The sequence below is a fragment of the Onychostruthus taczanowskii genome, unplaced genomic scaffold, assembly GCF_017590055.1.
Source record: "Onychostruthus taczanowskii isolate IOZ18803 unplaced genomic scaffold, ASM1759005v1 scaffold19, whole genome shotgun sequence".
NCBI classification, from domain to species: domain Eukaryota; kingdom Metazoa; phylum Chordata; class Aves; order Passeriformes; family Passeridae; genus Onychostruthus; species Onychostruthus taczanowskii.
Genome location: NW_024499128.1, coordinates 8,824,279 through 8,840,848, shown reverse-complemented (window position 1 = coordinate 8,840,848; position 16,570 = coordinate 8,824,279). Strand labels below are relative to the sequence as shown.

Sequence of the window (16,570 nt, the reverse complement as noted above, 5' to 3'; positions counted from 1 at the left end):
ACCCTGGGCTTCAGCCAGGGCTTCTCCCTGCAATTCCAATTTGTAATCCCCCTTTCCGTGAAGAAATTCCTCCTGATGTCAGACTTAACACCCCCTGGTGCTTCCTGAGACTATGTCCTCTTGTCCTGCTGCTAGTGGCGTGGGAGAAGAGACGGATCAAGCACCAAAGAGCATCTTTTTAAAGAAGATGTTCACATATTCTGCATCTTGCAGCCTCGCTGACCTCGGGCTCCTGCGATCTCCCGGCGGTGCAGTTCCCCTCCCGCCCGCCAGACGGCGCTGCCCAGCGGGCCGGGCCGGGCCGGGCGGTGCGCTGCGGCGGCGGTTCCGGTTCCGTGTGGCCGCGGCCGTCGGTCGGTCCGGCCGTCGGTGCCCGGTGTTTGTCCGTCCGTCCCGGCCGTCGCTCGCTCCGTCCCTGGGCCGGTACTCGGCGGCGCCATGAACCGGCCGAAGGCGGCGGCCGTGCGGCGGCCCAGCGCCGTGCCCAAGCCCTCCGGTGAGTCCCGCGGGGCCGGGCGGGCGGGCGGGGGGCTGCGGGCGCTGTCGCTCGCTGTCGCTGTCGCTCACTGTGGCCGTGTCTCCCCTCGCAGCGCACCCGCCGCCCGGAGACTTCATCGCGCTGGGCTCCAAGGGGCAGAGCGGCGAGGGCAAGGCCGCCGTCACGCTGCTGAAGCCGGCGCCGCCCGGGCTGCCCTCGGAGCGCAAGCGGGACGCGGCCGCCGCCTTGGCGGGCCCGGCGGGGCTGCCCGGGCTGAGCAAGCGGCCCAAGCTCTCCTCCACGCCGCCCCTCAGCGCCCTGGGACGCCTGGCAGAGGCGGCCGTGGCGGAGAAAAGAGCCATCTCGCCCTCCATCAAGGAGCCGTCTGTCATCCCCATCGAAGGTGAGGCCTCGCTGCGCTCCTGCCGTCGCACGGAAGCCTCGGGGAAACTTCTCCTTGCTCTGGGGTCTCATCCCAGGAGTCTTTCTTGAAGCCCACGCTGCAATTAGTGCTCTCCTCGAGGGTTTCCTTGCCTGGATATGGGGCTGAAGTCAAGGTTTTCTCTTCTGTTGGCATTGGGTTGTGTTCATTCTGTCTGACAGCTGTTTAATAACTGTATGTGAAATACTCCTTTGAGGAAATCTCAAAGTCTGGATTGTGGTATTTTATTCACATATTTCTTTAGCAAACTCTTGGTCTGGATGTTGCCTTTTGAATTGTCATTCTGTTTCTGATGTTGGATACATTTGTACAGGAGTGTGCTAGCATGGAAAAACAATGAAGGGGCATTGTCAGTTGTGAAACAGAACTTTAAATGGCAATTGAGTAGGGAGAAGCTACTGCAGGGGCTAAAAGTGAGCTGGTCTGTGCTTTGCTGTTCTTTGTGACCGGTCCTCAGCATCTCAGGGTGGTTATTTGGCATGAGGGTAAATGCTGATGCCTGTGTGTTGGTGGTTGCAGTCGTCCCCACGGTGCTGCTGGATGAGATTGAGGCAGCAGAGGCAGAAGGCAACGATGACCGTATTGAGGGGGTGCTGTGTGGAGCTGTGAAGCAGCTGAAGATGAACAGAGCCAAACCTGACACCACTCTCTACCTGAGCCTCATGTACCTGGCAAAAATCAAACCCAACATATTTGCCACCGAAGGGGTTATTGAGGTGAGGACTCGTGAAGTCACTGACGGATCACTCCTGCCAAACTGTGGGCAGAGTTGCACTTTCTCTAGGCCAGAGCGTGGTTTGCATGGCTTTGTAAATACCAGAGCTCTGTGTCAAGCTGCTGCAATTTGTATTTCTCTTTCTGCAGCTTCTCTGCATGCTTTCTCAATGGATGATTTGTTTATTATTTTATTTTTTGCGGATGTTATTCCAGGCACTGTGCAGCCTACTCCGAAGAGATGCCTCCATCAATTTCAAAGCCAAAGGGAATAGTCTTGTGTCTGTCTTGGCATGCAACCTTCTCATGGCAGCTTACGAAGAGGATGAGAACTGGCCAGAGATCTTTGTCAAGGTTGGTGAGCTGAGGGGGCTTCTGCTGCACTGAGGCATCGGTGGTGGGCAGACTGGGCTGGGAAATGTGCATGTGTTGGAGCAGGAGAGCAGCACGGGATTTATTACAGATGTAGGGAAGGGGATGGCTAGTGTCCTCTTGTCCACTGTGGGAATGCTACTGAAGGAGGCAGAAATTGGAGTCTGGGCCCATCCTTTTAAAGAATCTCCTTGGGTTTCTGGAATGTAGCCTCCGTTGCCTTTTGTTGCCTTAACTCTGCTCTTCTGAGATGTCTTTGAGAGTCTGTCCCTGCTTTCTCTTCAGTGTTTGGGGATTAAAACAGCCCATTAACTTAAAAAGGTGGAGCTGACCAGCTTCTGTATTTTGGTGGCAGAAGTTGTTGTAAAGTCTTTCTTGAGAAGGTGCCAGTAGAGCTTGGGATGTGGTGGTGTATATTTTTGCTTTTGTATGATCATCTGGTCTGGTTTTCATCCATGCATTGGTTATGCTAGTTCCTACTCTGTATATTGGAAATTCATAAAAACTCACAAATACTCCTTAATTAACCCCATGGAAATGGACTGTGCTCCCTGCTGCAGGTGTACATCGAGGACTCCCTTGGGGAGCGCATCTGGGTGGACAGCCCTCACTGCAAGACATTTGTGGATAACATCCAGACAGCTTTTAACACAAAGATGCCTCCTAAGACCATGCTCTTGCATGGAGAAGTTGGACGTAGTGGAGGGGACCTTAGTGCTGGTAAGAAGATGTTTGGGAACCAGGAGGAAAGGTTTAGGGAGAGAATGGAACCTGCAGTGCTTATTGACTTGTGAGAATAGTTTGGTATTAGATGGAGTCATGTAGACCAGGCTTTGAGTTCTAGGCATTGCTTTTCTTCTTTTTGGGGCTCTTTCGTGTCCAGGGGATGTTTGAGGGGAGTGAAGAATGGGCCTGTATGGGATGCAGTGTGAGAGGCTATGATCTTTCTGAAAGGGATCCCTGAAAGAAGCTGAACAAACCTGAACACAAGTGATTATCTCTAGAGAGAGGAGTTGTCCTATGGAGTGTGCTGTGTCCAGTGATTGATCTCTAGGGAGAGGAGCTGTCTGATGGAGTGTGCTGTGTCCTGGTCTCTCTTAGGGAGTAGCCCACACCCTTCCATGACAGAGGAGGAGGACAGCCAGAGTGAGCTGCTGATTGCAGAGGAGAAAATGAGCCCGGAGCAGGCAGGCCAGCTCATGCCCAGGTACAGTGCCTCTTCCTCTCCTAACACAGTTGTGTGCAGGTGTGTCTGTAGATGTGTCTGTGCTCACCCACCCTGCAGAGCTGTGGCAGGAGCTCTGTGCTCCTGTGGCATCTGCTGGGGGATGTTGATAAAGATAAAACTGGTTCCAGGAGAAAAGAGGGGATTTTCTTGGTTTGCAAGTCATACCACAAACAAGAAAGAGTGCTGATCTCTGGACTGGTTTTTGTGGAAATGGGTAAAGTTCAGTTTGTGTGCAGGTATGAAGACCTTGCAGAGAGTGTGGAGGAATATGTGCTGGACATGCTTCGGGACCAGCTGAACCGGCGGCAGCCCATGGACAATGTCTCCAGGAACCTCCTGCGGCTGCTGACAGCAACCTGTGGCTACAAAGAGGTGCGTCAGATGGCTGTGCAGAGGCTGGAGATGTGGCTGCAGAATCCAAAGGTAAGGAGAGGAGCTGCTGAAGCACAGCCCTGGTCTGGAATCCAGCCAGGAGGGCTGCGTGCTGTATTCCGGTTACGTTTCTGGTCTGTGATGGCAGGTGGCTGGAGTCTTTCTGCTCTTTTTTCTGCAGTTGACCAAGCCAGCTCAGGACTTGCTGATGTCAGTCTGTATGAACTGTAACACCCACAGCTCAGAGGACATGGAAGTTATCTCCAACCTGATCAAAATTCGTCTCAAGCCAAAAGTCCTTCTCAACCACTACATGCTGTGTGTCAGGTGAGTGACTGGGTCTGTGACAGGAAGGGGAAGCACTGTGGGAGATGTGCCCAGGGACTTGACAGTCTCAATGTCTCTGCACAGTGGTTTTCAATACCAGCTTGGTGCATGGAGTGTCTTGTGTTCATTTAAATGAATTTCATTGTCCTAGAAATCTTTCAGTAGTCCTTGGATGTTATCCTTTCATATGTGGTGTTCTATCCTTTTCACTTTTGTGTCCTAAATACTTCAAGGAGAAATGGAATGAATGTGTCCAGCTGCAAAGAAATATCAGTTCAGGTATCCCTGGTCTTCCCTTGCAGGGAGCTGCTGAATGCACACAGGGATAACCTGGGCACCACCATTAAGTTTGTGATTTTCAATGAACTGTCAAATGCAAGAAATCCCAACAACATGCAGATCCTGTATACAGTGCTTCAGCACAGCTCAGAGCAAGCTCCAAAGGTAGGTGCAGTGTCTTGGATGGCTGATGGTAACCCCAGGACCCCACCTGACAGATACAGTTGTTTTGAGGCTCAGATGAATCTTTTCACAGACAGCTGTCTGATCTATATCATACTATTTTGAAATTATATAATTATTTTTGGTAGGAGTAAACTTAAATGGGCATTTTCCAACTCCCACATTCTGGGTGATAATGCAGTTTCATGAGAGAAACATTATTACAGCTTCCCAGGGGTCTCAAGGACAGGATACCTCCAGCATTGGTTTCCTTGTGTCTCTTCATTCTGTGGATGCAGACCCATTACAGTGCACTGAAAGTTTTCTCTCTGTGTGGCCCCAGTACCTGGCAATGGTGTTCCAGGACCTGTTGACCACCAAGGACGATTACCTGCGAGCTTCACGGGCTCTGCTGAGAGAGATCATCAAACAGACAAAGCATGAGATCAACTTCCAGGCTTTCTGTCTGGGCCTCATGCAGGAACGGAAGGAGGCCCTGTATGCAGAGATGGAATTCAAGGTACCATTTTTGACCTTGTGCTGCTGGATGTGCCAGTGATGCACTGAGCTCTTCTGTGTCTGCTTTCCTGGCCGTTCTTCCTGTTGCTCTTTGGTGTCTGAGTGAGTCACTATTTGTGTGCCTCATAGCAGCACTCCCATATCTCATTTCCAAACATCCACGTTCATAATTTTTGATGACAGAACACTTTCACAAGGCAGCTCTGGGTGTTGCTATTCAACTCTTTTTTTTTTTCTTTTCTATTTTAAGGAGCGATTTGTCATCCACATAACTGACCTGCTAGCTGTCTCCATGATGCTTGGTATCACAGCCCAGGTGAAGGAGGCTGGAATTGCTTGGGACAAAGGAGAAAAAAAGAGTAAGCAGAAGAACCTAGATTCTCTCTGAGGATGAGCATCTTAGTAGATATCTACCCCTGACGTTGGGAGAACATCAGCTAGGGTTGGGAGCCTGCTGTCACCCTGGGGCTGACAGAGATTGGGGATGTGGCATGATTTGCATGGCTGGGTGCTTCTTGTGTCTGTGGAAGCAGTGGCTGAGAGGCTGGGGGGAGGGAGCTGTGGGTGGAGGGGCCTCAGGCCCCAAGGAGCAGCTGTAAGGATTAAGGGGCTGGGAGGACAGGCCTTTGGTGTGGCACTGACATGACTGCCCATGTGCCTTCTTCTCACAAAATGAATCCATCTGTGCTTTGTGTTGGGGGTTTTGCTGCAGCACATGTCAGAAAGCAAAGAACATGTTCTGTCAGAGCTGGGGGACTCAAGTCTTTCTCATACACTCCTCTGGTTCCCCTTCTGTAGTGGAAGGTGTGGTGCAGGAATTGAAACAAAATTATCTTTAAGGTTCCTTCCAACTCAAACCATTCTGTGATTCTATGATTTACTGTTGATGCCTCAGAGTCCTGGTTACTGTTTTGAAACCACCATGCTTCTGATGAGGCCCATGTGTGTATTTTGTGCCCTGACTGTTTTTCAGACCTGGAAGTGCTGCGCTCTTTCCAAAACCAAATTGCTGCTATCCAACGTGATGCTGTCTGGTGGCTGCATACAGTTGTTCCATCTATCAGCAAGCTGGCTCCAAAGGACTATGTGCACTGGTGAGAGTCAGCCTGGTCATGTCTGTGTATAACCAGTCCTTCCCCAACACTGATATATTATGAAAAGGCAGGTATACTCCAGGGTTTGGTTAGATTTCTCTCCCATTTTCAGACAGGGTGCAGAAACAGTTTTAGCAGGGACTGTCTCCCTCTGAAATTCCTTCAGATGCATCTCGTACCAGAACTATATGATAGTGGAAAATATTTCTGATTTATATTATTTGGGTCCACTCAGTAGGGGATTTTTAGCTATCCTACCAAACAAATTCCCTGTGGACTCCTTGTTGTTTTTTTGTTTGACATCCTTTTTAAGGCTGTATGGCTGAGGGCTCCATGGATAATTTTGTCTTCTGGAGGACAGATGGTATTCTGGGGTCTTGACACACACAAGGCATTACTGAGGCAGTTCAGGCCAGAATTAATAGTAAGGAAGATAGGTTACTGAAAGTATAAAAGCCCAGAGCCCATACTGATTGTACAGTCCTCTCTGTTCTGAATCATGTTGTTACTGTTGCTAGACTCACTTACCTGAGGGGGCTCCTTCATGTGCAGGTTGGGAAGCTTTTGCAGGATTTGAGGGAGACTGGACTGTTGTGTGTATTCTTAAGCCTCCCAGATGGTGTTTACTGTCCTCTTCATCCCTACAGCCTCCACAAGGTGCTCTTCACAGAACAGCCAGAAACCTACTACAAATGGGACAACTGGCCCCCTGAGAGTGACCGCAAGTGAGTGTGTGCCTCTCCCGTGGTGGGTGCAGGTGGGGAGCTGCTCTAGCTGGAGGCAGAGGAATGGGTGTTTTCTGGTGATCCTTATATAGCTCTGTGTTGGAAAGGCTTGGAACTGTGCTCAGATTTTCTTCATCTGTTACACTGCCATAAAACTGGGGGGTGTTGTTCCACTCTCCATCTGTTTCTCTTCCTCCTTCATTCCAGTTCCCTGTGCCAAGCTGTTCTGTATCTTGACACTGTGGTTGTAAGGAGAGCAGCCCCACAGTGTGTGGGTAACTGGGGTAACATTGGGGAGCTCAGACTTAAGGAGGCTGAAGCGTAGAGGTGCGAGGCACTGCAAGTGACACTCAGATAATAATTTGTTTCAAATAGTCGCATTTGAGATCGGAAAGAAGCTGTGATGTATCTTCTGCTCAGATGAGTTGTAGGGTGTGTGGAGGGTTCCAGGAGCCCTCACACTGTTGTCCAAGATGTGATTGATGTCTCGTGTCTCCTGCAGCTTCTTCCTTCGCCTGTGCTCCGAGGTGCCCATCCTGGAGGACACGCTGATGCGCATCCTCGTGATCGGGTTGTCGCGGGACCTGCCCCTGGGCCCCGCCGATGCCATGGAGCTCGCCGACCACTTGGTGAAGAGGGCTGCAGCTGTGCAAGCAGATGGTGAGGCTGCACACAGCTCCCACCAGCAAGTGCTTGCTTCTGTCTCCCTCCTATTGCCACCCAGGGCTGAGACAGCTCCTACCACCTACCAAAGAGCCTTTGCATCACTTAAAGCATATTTTAGTCGTGATGGTTAAACATTTGGCTCAAAGCCAGACATGCTGCTGTTGCTTTCTCACTAGAGAAGCTTCTTATTTTTTCTCACTGTTTCTCTCTGTTACTAATTTTGTGTCGTGGAGTGTTTGGGAAATTATTGGTTGTGTGGAGAATGAAGGACTGTGAACAACCACCCAGAGTTTTGAGTCAGCATTTTAAAATTCAATTTAGTCCTTTGTACGTACTGTAAAATGAAATTTGTAGGCAATGCAGAAATGGAAGGATTGGAAGTTAAATTAATTAACCAATTGTGTGCTCTTCCCAAGTCCATTATTGGAACACTTACAGAATAGCAGTTACAAAAGCAATCTTTACTCTTACTCCTTTTATGAATTCATTTAGCATTTGTCTAGATTCCTGCATTGCTGGTAAATACATCCATTCAGCTGAGCTGTATGTGTTTGTGGCAGAATTGAGGGTGTTGTCAGAGTTTGATTCTAAAGCATCTTACATGCTCTTAGTGCTGACTGGTTAATGGGAAAGAGTGATCTTGAACTGCTCAATGCTTGTGGAAGGATCTAGACTTTGCTTGCTTTGTTGCTGTTCAGTATCCTCTCAAAATGTGTCCAGCCTCGCATATAGGATTTTAAATCCTGTCCCATTTCATGTACTGGAAAACTCAGAGTGCATCTGAAAACTTGCAACAAAGTTGAAATGCATTTCTAGTTCTTCTGAGCCCCAGAAGTTCTGAGCAGATTTGTTGCTTACCTGAAGGAGTGTATCCAAGTTCTGGAAAAGTTACAAGTATCATATTGGATGCATTTGGGAAAAAAAAGTACACTAAAGAATTTAAACCAGATTGCTGCTGAAAAGCTCCATATCTTTATATATTGACTTATAGGATTTTTAAAGTGTTGTTGCTCTTTAAATGTTGATTTTTTGTTTCTGTAATATCACAAGAACAAGCCCACAATAACATAGTTGCTTGAAGTAAAATTTTTTTTATACTGTGCTGCTTTTCTTGAAGGACTTTCAGGCAGGTAGACAGGTCAATAACTTGTTCAGTCTTTTCTTCTCCTCCAGATGTTGAGGTCCTGAGGGTAGAAAGAATCCAGCTGATCGATGCAGTCTTAAATCTGTGCACTTATCACCATCCAGAGAATATCCAGCTACCTCCAGGGTAAGACTTATCACACAGATAATCTGGCTGTGATCTAGCTCGCTTTCACCTCGTGTCTGACATTCCCAGCTCACAGATTTTAAGATGCTTTTCTCTATTAAAATTTATAATAACAAAATGACGAGGATTTTCAGGGTTGTGTTCAGGTGGGCATTTCTCTAGAGCAGTCCAAGACCCGAGTTGTGGAATGTACTTTGGTCTGCAAGCACTGACCCTTCTGCCATAGAAATCTTCAGCTGAATCCTGCTTTCCCTCCTGAAAGGATTTTTGTGTGGGTGTGGCTGTCTTTTTGTTGGGAAAAGCACTGAACTGGCATGACTGAATCTAAACAGTGCATGATTAAGGAGAAAAGCAGACTTGATATGGGCTTAAGGAATTCAACTTGACCACTTATCTCTGTTGATGGCTTTTGCAGGTACCAGCCTCCAAATCTAGCTATTTCTACTCTATACTGGAAAGCCTGGCCTCTCCTGCTAGTAGTGGCTGCATTCAATCCTGAAAATATTGGTGAGTTTGGACATTTCTCAGGATACCAGTTCTGCTGCAAAAGGTGGCCAAGGTGTTTTCTGCAGAAGTCTGGTTGCTTGTGTGCAAGGCCTGTGCTGGGTTGGTGAGGTAACTGCACTTAAATAACTGTATCTCCTGTGGGTGAAAAATGTTTGCAGGTGGGGTTTGGACCAGCATGTGGCTGGAACTGCCTTGTTTGTGCTCTGAGTGTTATGAGCTGTTCTCAAGTTTGTGTTTCCCCACCTTGCAATGTGTTAGAGTATATATAAAGGCTCTATTTTTTTCCTGTATTCCTTATTGTTCTTCTTTGCTCTGCTGCAGGTCTGGCTGCATGGGAGGAGTACCCCTCTCTAAAGATGCTCATGGAAATGGTCATGACCAAGTTAGTATGGTTAAATCCCTATGTATATCAAACAGACCACACATTTCTGAAATAAGTTTGTGCCATGCAACTCCTTCCTTTCCAGTGGGACTTGTGTAAGATAAACTGGCATCAACACTGCAGTTGGAGTGGGAAAAGTGCCTTCCCTTGACAAAAATACTATAAGCAAGGGAATAAAGCTGAGAAAAAGGGGGAAGGGGATGACTGCTGTGCCTTGCTGAGAAGGTCTCAGCCTCTTGGTTCCACTGAGAAACTACTTGGTTTTCCTATGTTGTCTGTCAGAGCTGAGGTCCTGTGTTCTTTCTGACTGTGGTTCATGAATTTTGAATAGAAAAAGATAATAATTTCCTTTTTTAAAACTTATTTTCTCAGTAATTATTCCTATCCTCAATGTACCTTGACGGATGAGGAGACACGCACGGAGATGATTAATCGTGAGCTTCAAATCTCCCAGAGAGAAAAACAGGAGATTCTTGCATTTGAAGGTCATCTGGCAGCTGCATCCACAAAACAAACAATTACAGAAAGCAGCAGCCTCTTGCTGTCCCAGCTGACAAGTCTGGACCCTCAGTAAGTAGCCTTGTGCATTCTAGTACCATCATGAAATCCTAGTTAACAGCACTAGTGAGGAAAGCCTGCCCCTCCACAGGGTGGTTGATGTGGGGAAGAAGAACTCTGTGGTGTGGTAGCCTGTGGGATCACAGAATCATAGAATGGTTTTGGTTGGAAAATCATCTGGTTCCAACTTGCCTGCCACCTTCCTATAAACCCCTCATGCACTACAGAACTACTGATCCTCCTCACATCAGAGTGAAGGTCTGTCAGCCTGTAACTTGCTGTTTCTGTGGCAGGGGCCCCCCTCGCAGACCTCCACCCCATGTCCTGGAGCAGGTGAAAAGCCTGAACCAGTCTCTTCGCTTGGGCCACCTTCTGTGTCGCAGTCGCCATCCTGACTTTCTTCTCAACATCATCCAGAGACAGGTGGGCTGTGGTGGGGCTGGATCCCTTGCCTCTGAAACTTGAGCAGAATGAGGGGCAAAAGGGAGCTAAGTGAGATTCAGGGGAAGGTGGTTTGCTGCTCAGGAATTAAGTGATCAGTGTGCTACATCTATGTTCTGCTGACCTTGTTACTCTCATCCTTTCCAGGCCTCATCACAGTCAATGCCATGGCTGGCAGATCTGGTTCAGTCCAGTGAGGGCTCCTTGGACGTCCTGCCCGTGCAGTGTCTTTGTGAGTTCCTGCTTCATGATGCTGCTGATGAATCGACCTCCGGTGAAGAAGAAGAGGAGGGTGAGAGTAAGGACCAGCGTGCAAAGAAACGCCAGGTGAGCATTCTCTTGAGGATCCCTTCTGTCACTTACTTTCTGTGCAGCCCAGATTTGATTTCACTGGACAGACAAATTTATCACTCCACAGAGACAGCAGAAACAAAGGCAGTTGCTTGGACGCTTGCAAGACCTGCTGTTGGGACCCAAAGCAGATGAACAGACAACCTGCGAGGTGCTTGACTACTTCCTGCGGCGCCTGAGCTCCTCCCAGGTGGCTTCCAGGGTCCTGGCCATGAAGGTGAGAAGAGTGAAAATCATCTTGACTAGGGTCTGTCTGAAGCCCAGGGCAGAGCCCTTGGTTATCTTGAGTCCAGAGCCAGCACAGTGAAATTGTTCCATGTCATCCTCCTTCAGTGACTTGTCTCAATCTCCAAACCCCATCAAATGCACTTCTGCTCCCTGCTGCTCAGAAGTTATTGTTCAACAGCTAAGTTGTACTTAAGATAGAGCTGGATTTTACTGTGTTTCCTGTAGAGTTCAGGTGTAGGCTCAGGAGATCGTGTGCCATGTGGAGTAATTGGCAGAGGCTGTTCTCTGTGAGTAGTGTGAGTGAGTGCCTGGTGCTCAGACTGAAACTTCAAGCAGGGTATCTGTCAAAAAAACACATTATATTTTCATCAACAGATGAAATCTGTTGTGTGCTGCATTTGGAGCATTCTGTGGTGTTTAAAGCATGCTCCTGTTATATTCACTAGTATGAAACTAACAGTCCAGCTGTGGCTTCATGTGCAACAGCTGTATGTGTGTGACTTGTGCAGGGCCTGTCCTTGGTGCTGTCGGAAGGAGGAATGCGTGATGGGGAGGAGAAGGATCACCCCATGGAAGAAGACTCTGGTGATTCCGAGCTGCTGCAGGGATATCAGTGGCTGCTGAGGGACCTCCCAAGGCTGCCACTGTTTGACAGTGTGAGAGCCACAACAGCTCTGGCCTTGCAGCAGGTGGGTGGAAGCAGCTGAAGGGAGGAGTGTCAGGTTTGTTCTTTTTCTGCTAGTGCTGAAACAGATCTAAACAAACTGGATCTGGCTGTGATATTGGCATGTTTGTGTGCTTGCAGAAGAATTTGGCTTATGCTGCTGCTTGTTTTCATTAAATCCTGATTTCTAATAAAGGAATTCTCATTCCAGGCCATCCATATGGAGACAGATCCCCAGACCATCAGTGCTTACCTGGTGTACCTCTCCCAGCACGCCCCAGTGGAGGAGCAGGGACAGCACAACGACCTTGCTCTGGTGAGAGGAGGGATTGTGTGGGAGCACATGGCATGTCCCAGGACAGTGGTAGACATGGGACTTGCTATACCAACGACCTTGCTCTGGTGAGAGGAGGGATTGTGTGGGGAGCACATGGCATGTCCCAGGACAGTGGTAGGCATGGGACTTGCATCAGGATGAGTTTTGGGTAGTGTGTTACTCTGATAACTGCATGTTTGTGTCTGTGCATGGGTTGAAAGGCAGGCCTGTGTCTTTGGTTTATGTAATGAAATGGTAATCAGAGCAATAACCTCTGGTGCAGCAGGCCATCAGCTGGAATGGGGAATGCAAGAATAGATAGTGTTTTGATGGAAATCACACCACCTGGCAGTGATTCATAAGTAAGCAGGTGCTAAACCTACAGTCATATGTGTTTGCAGAGAGAATGGGAAATCAGGAACTTCAGTGGTGAGCTATGTACTCCCCATAACCAAAACTAGATTGCTGGGTTGATTTGTGTTTTTTTTTCTTTTTAGAAAAGCTTTTGGTGATTTTTTTTTAATAATGATTTTTTCTTTTTTTCTCCCTGAGTACTTTTTTTGTTGCTTTTAAGGCTCATGTGCTGATAGTGCCTGTGTTTGGATACACAGAGGAGGTTGAATGATAAGTGTCAGGAGACCTTTCTCTTCAGAGTAATGCTACGTAAATGCTTATTTTGTATAGGGTGCATCTGAATACATCTGTGCTCCACTGGGGCACTGTAAGATGCATGCAAAGCACTGGTCTTTTCCCTCTTGTGTCAGTTCTGATCTCCAGATTGGTGTGTACTGGGCTGATGATGGGAACTGGAGAACATGATGCAGTGAAACAGTGGGACCTGGCTGTGTTTTGCAGTAAAGACCTCCTGGATGTTTTCTCCTGCAGGATGTTGCCAGACTGATCGTGGAGCGCTCCACCATCATGTCCCACCTGTTCTCCAAGCTCTCCTACAGTGCTGAGTCAGATGCAGTGCTCGTGGCTCTGCTCTCCATCTTCTCCCGCTACATCAAGCGCATGCGGCAGAGCAAGGAGGGCGAGGAGGTGTACAGCTGGGTGAGTGCCCCCTGCCTTGCCCCAGCAGGGCACAGACACTGGGCAGGTTAACAAAACAGAAGCCCTTAATGGGTTACTCAATTTGAATAAACCAAGTCCAGCTCAAGAATTCCCTGATCTGAAAATAATTGGATTGTGACATAGTATCAGAGCCAAGCCTATGTGTTTGTAAAATGCCTTTTAAACTTTTCCCCGAGTATCTTTTGTGGCCACTGTTGGAGATGTTGGGATCTGTGGTCTGACTAAATTTGTCCATTCTCATGTTCTCCTTTCTCTCCCCACCTTTGCTCATCCTGTCTTATCCTGCCTTTTTCCAGTCAGAGTCTCAGGATCAGGTGTTCCTTCGTTGGACTAGTGGGGAAACAGCCACCATGCACATCCTTGTGGTCCATGCCATGGTTATTCTCCTGACACTGGGGCCACCTCAAGGTCGGTGAAGTATGCTCAGTTTTTTCTGGGGGCTAATGGTCAATACAGGATGGCTTTTCTCTGTCTGCTGTCTCCTAAGAGGTTAGACTGGTGTTAATCCTACTCACAGGTTTGACCCTTGCAGTACATGTTTGTAGCTGAAAGATCTATCAGAATATTGCTGCAAAGAATGAAGGATTGGCAGGCTGATTTTCTTTTTTTTTTTTTTTTCTTTCTGCAGACAGCAGGAAATGCCAAAACAATGGTGTGTTCTGATGTATTGATAGAGAAGGGCAGGGCGTTCTAGGTGCTTGTGAACATGGGAAATAATTTTTTAACCACTCTTAAGCAGGGGATGGTGATTTTTACACCTTACTGGATATATGGTTCCCTGAGAAAAAGCCCCTTCCTACTGCTTTTCTGGTTGACACCTCCGAGGAGGCTCTGCTGCTCCCCGACTGGCTGAAGCTGCGGATGATCCGCTCCGAGGTCCCACGGCTCGTGGATGCAGGTGAGCCTGTGGCATGTCTGCTGGTGTTTCAAACTCTGCTGGAAGGAAAGAGAGAGGCTTCCTTGCTCAAGTGTGCCCAGCCATCCTATTTGGATGCCTTTGGATGTAGCCATCTGTCACTGTTACTTCTAAAGTAGGGGAGTGAGTCTGAATGGATATTCCCCTTTCTGTGTATTTTAAAGGAATGGGAGACTCTGAATTGAGGTCCCATCTGTTCTACAATGCAGATGGAACTAAGCTGTGCAATCACCAGACAAAAGCCACAGCACTGTGGAAAGCTGTGCCTAAAGAATGTAAGCTAAACCTCTGGTTACTCTGGTCCTCATACCACTCATCAGGGCTCTCTTTCTTCTTGGTATTCAGAGCTTTCATCCCATTTTACTAATTAAATGACAGCTGTCTATAGCCAGTGATTGAATTATTCAATAATTCCTGCCTGCAGCCATCAAGAGATAGGGTGGAAGTTATTTTTTAATACGAATGATTGCATTACTGAGGTTCTAATAAAATTAAACAGAAGATCAGATTAGCCAGTGAGTGAATTAACTGGAAGATGCAATAAGGCAGCAATGATTTGCAGAGGAAAGAAAATATAGTAGGCAGCTGTCAGACTTCTGGCTTTAGGCTCTCTGCAGCTCTGTCATTAATGTGTCACTGTTGGTCCAGACAAAAGCATAAAGATCAGGTAATAAAGATGACCCTCCATGGACAGTTCAGGGGTCTGAGGACTCGGTGTTTGTCTGTTGCAGCCCTGCAGGACCTGGAGCCACAGCAGCTGCTTCTCTTTGTTCAGTCCTTTGGAATCCCAGTTTCCAGCATGAGCAAACTTCTGCAGTACCTGGATCAGGCAGTATCTCATGACCCACAGACGCTGGAGCAGAACATCATGGACAAAAGTAAGAGTTACAGAGGAGGCTGACTAGGCATTTAACTTTTTCTTGAACAATTTCCATGAGTATCTCCTGTGACTTCCTTGGAAAAAGCCAAGCTAGTTCAGCAAACTTTGTGCACAGGCTGCTTTGGCAGCTTGTTGTCACTGTAGACACCTGGGTGGCCCTTGGCTGTATTTCCCAAAATAGAGGAGGAATTTTTTGATTGGAATGTACAGAGTCAAAAAGAACTTTGGAAGGTACTTTGTAAAAGAAATAAAGCTTTCAAGGCATCATCCAAAGCAAATTCTCTTGTCTGTGGGAGCTGTACAAACAGCCAATTCTGTCCTGCTTTAATGAAGAGGGCAAGATGATGATGTGCTCTTATTTCCTTCTTTTTCCAGACTACATGGCTCATCTTGTGGAGGTTCAACATGAGAGAGGAGCAACAGGAGGCCAGACTTTCCACTCCCTGCTTACTGCCTCCTTACCAGCCCGCCGAGGTACTGCCCAGGATAGCCTAAATATCAAAGTCATCTTCCAAACTTCCCTCCTTTGTTGCTGTTGAGAGGAACAGGCAGAGCAGGCGTGTTGTAATAAACCAGCAAGCTACAGTTAGACACCAGTCCTTTGCTAGAGTTTTTTTGCTGCTGGCAAAGAGAGAAATTCCAGTATTTTTGGAATTTATTACAGTGAGTTTTTCTGAGTCATATGGAAAAGTAGGTCTTGCTTGGAATTAAGAGAAAAGCTGCTGAATTCAGTAGTTAGAGACTATAAAGCTGAAGGTGATCTGGTGTTGGGGCTCCAGATGCTATCTACCATAACAGCATTTTCCTTTCTTGCCTTTTATTCCTCTCGCAGACAGCGCTGAGACTGCAAGGTCAAAATCCAGTCCTGAAAACTCTCAAAGTCAGAGTCGGATCCGGGCCTTGAGCCAGGTCCGTGTTCTGGGCCCAGAAGATGATCTGGCAGGCATCTTGCTGCAGGTACTGTTATAACCTCCAGCTGAGTAGCTGCTTCCCTGCAGCAGCTTTACGAAATCCATTTCTCTTATAGTTGCATCTTGTGACTCCTTATCCTGCAGTGTTTGCAGGCAATAAATATGAAAGCCCTGATGCAATGAGGCTGTGCCATTACAGCCTGGTGGAGCTGATACTGGCAGGAATTTTCTCTTGTAGTTGGAACGTGATGTGGCTTTTGATCGTGCCTGGTACTGTCAGTACCTACTAGTATGTTGCTGTCTCTGCACCTTGTTTGTTCTGTGCGTAGTGCCTTTCCTCTCAGCAGTGGATGCAGGATTTGTGAAATGCTCACAGGGCCCTGGCAGCAAAGCTGTGTGCAAACAGCATTTGTACTCTGGCTTGTCTGCTTACAGAGCTTCCCTCCCTCCATTGACTCCAGAAGGAGCCTACAGGGAATTAATTGGCCAAGTTGGTTGTTGGTGTTTGGGTAGTAGGATTCCCCTGCAGTGTCAGTGTTGATAATCATGTTGGGGTTGCAGAGATGCTGCTTATGTTCATGTGCCAGGCACTAGAATATAGCAAAAGCTGTATCAGAAGGTTCCCGTTAGCCTACAGTCAGTGTAACTGTACAAGGTAAATCGCTCCTCTGCCTCGGGGTGCTCATGGTACAGC

At 47.8% G+C, this 16,570-nt stretch overlaps 1 protein-coding gene across 4 annotated transcripts in view; it reads left to right on the top strand.

Annotated features, from left to right (window-relative positions):
• The first annotated feature begins 304 nt into the window (after window positions 1-304).
• The window catches only part of INTS1 (integrator complex subunit 1), a 28,176-nt gene continuing 11,910 nt past the window's right edge, over window positions 305-16,570 (top strand). For 3 of the 4 annotated variants that reach the window (XM_041401759.1, XM_041401758.1, XM_041401755.1), the window contains exons 1-29: window positions 305-496; window positions 591-881; window positions 1,440-1,636; window positions 1,851-1,988; window positions 2,567-2,726; window positions 3,108-3,213; window positions 3,471-3,657; window positions 3,788-3,933; window positions 4,236-4,377; window positions 4,718-4,894; window positions 5,144-5,252; window positions 5,867-5,987; window positions 6,635-6,712; window positions 7,215-7,372; window positions 8,552-8,648; window positions 9,064-9,155; window positions 9,477-9,537; window positions 9,910-10,107; window positions 10,389-10,518; window positions 10,684-10,863; window positions 10,955-11,104; window positions 11,625-11,804; window positions 11,991-12,095; window positions 12,981-13,148; window positions 13,466-13,577; window positions 13,906-14,067; window positions 14,817-14,963; window positions 15,341-15,439; window positions 15,798-15,922. In XM_041401759.1, the coding sequence (XP_041257693.1) occupies window positions 439-496; window positions 591-881; window positions 1,440-1,636; window positions 1,851-1,988; window positions 2,567-2,726; window positions 3,108-3,213; window positions 3,471-3,657; window positions 3,788-3,933; window positions 4,236-4,377; window positions 4,718-4,894; window positions 5,144-5,252; window positions 5,867-5,987; window positions 6,635-6,712; window positions 7,215-7,372; window positions 8,552-8,648; window positions 9,064-9,155; window positions 9,477-9,537; window positions 9,910-10,107; window positions 10,389-10,518; window positions 10,684-10,863; window positions 10,955-11,104; window positions 11,625-11,804; window positions 11,991-12,095; window positions 12,981-13,148; window positions 13,466-13,577; window positions 13,906-14,067; window positions 14,817-14,963; window positions 15,341-15,439; window positions 15,798-15,922 (4,074 nt within the window). In that variant the 5' untranslated portion in view covers window positions 305-438. The remainder of the gene's footprint in view (window positions 497-590; window positions 882-1,439; window positions 1,637-1,850; window positions 1,989-2,566; window positions 2,727-3,107; window positions 3,214-3,470; window positions 3,658-3,787; window positions 3,934-4,235; window positions 4,378-4,717; window positions 4,895-5,143; window positions 5,253-5,866; window positions 5,988-6,634; window positions 6,713-7,214; window positions 7,373-8,551; window positions 8,649-9,063; window positions 9,156-9,476; window positions 9,538-9,909; window positions 10,108-10,388; window positions 10,519-10,683; window positions 10,864-10,954; window positions 11,105-11,624; window positions 11,805-11,990; window positions 12,096-12,980; window positions 13,149-13,465; window positions 13,578-13,905; window positions 14,068-14,816; window positions 14,964-15,340; window positions 15,440-15,797; window positions 15,923-16,570) is intronic. The other variant, XM_041401756.1, reaches the window with a different exon arrangement.